This window comes from Anguilla rostrata, chromosome 19, assembly GCF_018555375.3.
Source record: "Anguilla rostrata isolate EN2019 chromosome 19, ASM1855537v3, whole genome shotgun sequence".
Taxonomy (NCBI): Eukaryota; Metazoa; Chordata; class Actinopteri; order Anguilliformes; family Anguillidae; genus Anguilla; species Anguilla rostrata.
The window spans coordinates 14,756,066-14,760,880 of NC_057951.1; the positions used below are offsets into that span (position 1 = coordinate 14,756,066).

The 4,815-nt window shown below is 45.1% G+C and overlaps 1 protein-coding gene across 6 annotated transcripts; it reads left to right on the forward strand.

Moving 5' to 3' along the window:
* Positions 1-41: 41 nt before the first annotated feature.
* Positions 42-4,383, forward strand: nfyba (nuclear transcription factor Y, beta a). 6 transcript variants are annotated; one of them, XM_064319403.1, is made up of 7 exons: positions 42-182; positions 1,942-2,035; positions 2,328-2,461; positions 2,656-2,853; positions 3,101-3,179; positions 3,330-3,409; positions 3,842-4,383. In XM_064319403.1, exons 2-7 carry the CDS (start codon positions 1,942-1,944, stop codon positions 3,872-3,874), a joined length of 618 nt encoding a protein of 205 aa, XP_064175473.1. In that variant the 5' UTR covers positions 42-182; the 3' UTR covers positions 3,875-4,383. The 6 variants fall into 6 exon arrangements, with proteins under 6 accessions (XP_064175473.1, XP_064175470.1, XP_064175472.1 ...); XM_064319400.1 differs by lacking the exon at positions 42-182 and adding an exon at positions 344-484; XM_064319402.1 differs by lacking the exon at positions 42-182 and adding an exon at positions 435-459.
* The last annotated feature ends 432 nt before the right edge of the window (positions 4,384-4,815 follow it).

The following is a 4,815-nucleotide window of genomic DNA, read 5'->3' on the forward strand; positions in this document are numbered from 1 at the left end:
ATGGTGTCTGCCAAGCATATTACATATTTAACAAGCTACATGCAAAATCAATCCATAATTTACATGATAATTACTATTGGCTTTAGTGTAAGGATTCAGGTATTTTCAAGTTGAACAGGCCAAATTATCCTTGGTGGTAACGTTCGTCGATAACTTGCATAACAGCCGGTTTGCTGTCCAAGGTAAGTAGCCACTGTCACTTGGAACGAGGTTTCAGTCGCGATAGTGAAAGGAGGGAGAAGAGAGCGAGTATCAACACCACTCGCAAAAATCGCGCACTGACCTCTGATTGGATGAGGTGTCACGTGTGACGCATTTTAGCTAATCAGAGACAAGTGCGCACTGTCAACGAAGACAAAAGAAACGTAGCCAGTTGGCGCTGTTGGGACGCGGAGCTCCGCGCTGGGACTGGTTCTTTCGCAGCCATTTTCTGTCCAACCAAACGGCCGTTTTGAGAAGGTAACCAACCAGGGCTGCATTGCAGGTTTGTGTCTGACTCCGGCCAATGATTGCTAACCGATTTCTCGTTAGCTCGAATGGAAATGTCCGTCTCTGACAGATTTTTATTTGTTGTCTGAGTGAATGAGAGATTGAGAGCAGGAAGTACCAATATGAGATAATAATTAAGTTTCTGGTTTAAATCTTGGGTCTGCGCTGGGTTTGACGACTAACAATACAGGCCCGAACTGGCAGCTGATGCTCGGTATTTCTTTGTGAAACCCCCTCAGTCGAGATCTTCGGCAGATATAGTGCCTCGCATATGGATATTAATCCTGGTGGTTCTTGCACTAAAACTACACATTTAACCACAATGGAGAGTTGACAAAAAGTGAGTCAGACTTATGTTGGATTTTCGATACGAGTCGTTTCCACTCCTCCTTGGGTAGACTAGCGCGAAGCTTTGGATAAACTGGAAAACGCGCTCCATTTCACCATGTAGCGGTAGCCTTGCTAACATTCGGTAGCGAACGTTGTTGTGAGATTAGTATACTAGCTAGCTAGAAAATATTTCATTCAGTAGATAGTTTGTTGTACATTGTGTGACACTACAGAAAATTAGCTGTATATTTCAGGCAGGTAACTCGGTGCTATTGAAAATGGTAGTAAACAATTTGGCAAGATCATTTACCAGTTTCCTAGAAGCTAACGTTAGCTAGCAGTCGTAAACAAAGGCTGGTGAGGTGTTTGGTCCCATACAGTTATGATATATGCCGCTAGATAACGTTAACTTTTAATTACGTGGTCTAAGTTTCAGTTTCACTTGTGCAGCGTTACCACAATCGAAATAAAACCAGCGATGTGCCAGTTTGCCGGAGGTTTTATTTGATTTGAATCACGATGCCTATTAACCACTTAGCTAACGTAGCCTGGTGTCAAATGGACCCCTTTTGATTAATTAATGAATTAATTACATGGTCAGAAAGCAATTGATGACTGGCAGAAGTTAGATGGGAAATTATTAATTATAACTAATTCAAATTAGATGAATGACCCGAAGTATTAATGCATTCACCATTTCCAGTCCAGACTGCTACGCGGGAACAAAGGACCGAGTATTAGCATTAGCCCTATGAGGGAGCACGGTCGTAGACTAACCCTAACATCTAATACCACTTTAGCTAGCAAGGTGGCTGTTTGGACAAGTTTATGCAAATGTGCTGGAATTAAGATCTACCAAACCCTATATTGCATAACACACATGACATTCATGTGCGGATAAGGCAATACTGTATAGAAGAGATTTTTTTAAGTTTGTGTGTAAATGCAGTAACATCTCAAGTAACTTCATTATAAGTTTAGCTACCAGAGTCTCATTATGCAGAGGGTAACTACATTTTGGGTACTATTTTGGACAAAGGTGGCAAACTGATGGTACGCGCAAAAATGTCCAGATGTCTTAGTGTGACAGTTTTGTAACAGAAAGTCGATTATGGTTTTCAGATGGACGGAGACAGTTCTACCACCGACGCCTCCCAGCTGGGCATTACTGGAGAGTACATGGCGGGAAGTCACTACGTCCTGCAGTCTCAGGACGGTAATGTCCATTTTCTGTCACCTTCGGTCTTTCCGATATGAACACTTTAGGTCGGCCAGTGAAGCATGGTGGTGTTCTGAGACCGTTTTAATGTCAGAAAAAGCGGGACATGTCACGCTGAATACACGTCCTATATTCACACCCCACGACTTGTAATTTGTCAGAAATTAAGAATTTAACTTTATGTAATGTATTGTGTAACTGATAGATCTATGATTAAATGACAGATTTATAGACTTCCGCGTTAGGATGTCAAACGATCAGACGTTTCTCTTTCCTGTTAACCTAAAAGATGACGGAGACGAAGGAATGAACGATCACGAAGATGGCAACGGCAGCAAGGACAACTTCCGCGAACAGGACATTTACCTCCCCATCGCCAACGTGGCCCGCATCATGAAAAACGCAGTTCCTCAGACAGGAAAGGTATCTGGCACCGGCGAGATCTATCTCCCAACCTTCTCAATGACGTGTGTTCAGTGTTCACCCAGAATTTCTATTTAGGCCTATTTGGGATTTGAACGTGCGACTCTCTGGTTTAGTGATATAAAGCCCCTTTGATACGCTTTATCTCTCAGCCACACCCCTGAGCTTTAGGTTTTTTTTACCTGATTCTCCAGATAGCGAAGGATGCTAAGGAGTGCGTGCAGGAGTGCGTGAGCGAGTTCATCAGCTTCATCACGTCGGAGGCCAGCGAGCGCTGCCACCAGGAGAAGCGCAAAACCATCAACGGCGAGGACATCCTGTTCGCCATGTCCACGCTGGGCTTCGACATGTATGTGGAGCCACTGAAACTCTACCTGCAGAAGTTCAGAGAGGTACGGTCACGCCAGCGGCCGCACACACACACGCATGCTCACAGCTCCTGGTTACCTAATTAAGCCCACCGCCCCACCCTGTCCATAAACCAAAGATCCGCCTCCTCCTGCACTACAGTGTGGGCTTTAGCTTGTAACATAGGGAGTGCTATAACTCCACTGTGGTGTGACATAGGGAGCATTATAACTTCTCTATGGCGTGACATAGGGAGTGTTATAACTCACCAGACCCATTTCCTTGTCCCAGGCCATGAAAGGAGAGAAGGGAATCACACCCGTGTCTGTGGGCGAGGGTCTTGGAGAGGAGCTCACAGACGACAGCTTCAGTAAGTCGACGTGTCCGTCTGTCTATCTGGCCGTCTGTCATGCCTCTTGGACCTTCCATAAGAAGCGACATGTTGCAGGGGTCCACATTTGTGCATTAGGCTGTCATGTATGTATTATGTGCTCATTTATGCATTTTTTCCGTTTCCCAGCAAACCAGCTGCCAGCAGGTCTCATCACAGCTGATGGACAGCAACAGAACGTCATGGTGTACACCACCTCTTACCAGCAGGTACACATGCACACCCCACACACACACCACATACCTGTCTGAGAGAGACCACACACACCACATACCTTTCTGAGAGAGACCACACACACCACATACCTGTCTGAAAGAGACCACACACACACATACCTGTTTAAAAGAGATTGCACACCACATACCTGTATGAGAGAGACCACACTCACCACACATTCCTGGCTCTCTGGGAAATGGAGTCTTAATATGATGACTATTAATATGACAAACTTCATCACTCAATTAATCACTTAATTTAAGTGACTGAAGAGTCCACACACCTTGTTTCCAAAGCCCTACACTGGCTGCTGATAGTAAGGAACCCACAAAACCCTGCAGGGCTGCGGTTTAAGATGTGTGATGTATCTAATGTAAGCCTAGCTGTAATAAGAACGTACACGGTTGTGATACCTTCCTGGACAGATCCCTGGGGTACAGCAGATTCAGTTCTCCTGATGGGACTTCCTGTTCCTGAGAGCAGGGCTGAGGAGCCGAAGAGGGGGGTATCTGTGTGCCAGACAGAGGTCAGAGGTCAACATCACTGCCCTGGCTGCTGGTGTGGGGATTTGTGCTACCCTGCTGTGTAAATTTTACAAGCCATTCACAAAGTTTAGTAGTGAATTACCCTGAGGTTGGGACTAAATCCCTGTCAGTAAGTTTAGGTGTTTTTTTGTTTTGTTTTTGAGTACTTAGTTTGTGGATTTATTTTCCCTTAATTTTGTACATTACTTGTTTGGAGTTTTATCCAAGTTTAGAGTGGCTGAAGTTGACACTGCAACAGGAGCCTTTGTCAGCTCCTCCTGTTCTTTACGTTTAAAAAAAGAGGAAAAAAAATCCCCTTTGTTAGAGCAACAGGGGTACGCTCTTAATTTCATATTGAATCATGTTACACTTTTTGTAATTTGAGTAAGAATACCATGTGATTTCATGTTAATCCTTTTAATAAAAATGAAAATGTTACACGGTTGGTTTGTCCATCGTCAGTTATTCTTGTCTCCACCCCCAGTCCCTGTACGTGTGAGTGCTGTGTCCAGTGTGGAGGAGTGTGAGTGTGAATCAGGCCCTGACTGATGTGCTGTCTCACTGGACACGCAGCCGCTCACACACGGCTCACGCTCAACAAACCACAACTGGCCGCAACTTAAACGCTTTAACTGTAGCACCAGAGCAGCGGTACTGAAATCACCCAGCTCTGAGCTTCACTGAAGTCGATGGGCTGTTTTTTTTTATTTATCCCACCCCTCCACCTTTCTGAACACTGGTCCAGTTCAGTAGCCTGATTGCCGCTGTGCCATCAGTTCAGTAGAGCTCAGTCTCACGTGGGGATCAGCACTCTACCCAGGGCTGAAAGGTACCAGGATCACGCACGCAGGAAATCAGAGGCGAAAAGCGGTAGC

Bases quoted from the DNA above. Each gene is read 5' to 3' on its own strand.
- nfyba (XM_064319398.1), top strand. From the start codon at position 1,571: ATGAGGGAGCACGGTCGTAGACTAACCCTAACATCTAATACCACTTTA. The intron at 1,628-1,941 runs GTGGCTGTTTGG...TATGGTTTTCAG, and splicing joins ATACCACTTTAGCTAGCAAG to ATGGACGGAGACAGTTCTAC. The intron at 2,462-2,655 runs GTATCTGGCACC...CTGATTCTCCAG, and splicing joins CAGTTCCTCAGACAGGAAAG to ATAGCGAAGGATGCTAAGGA.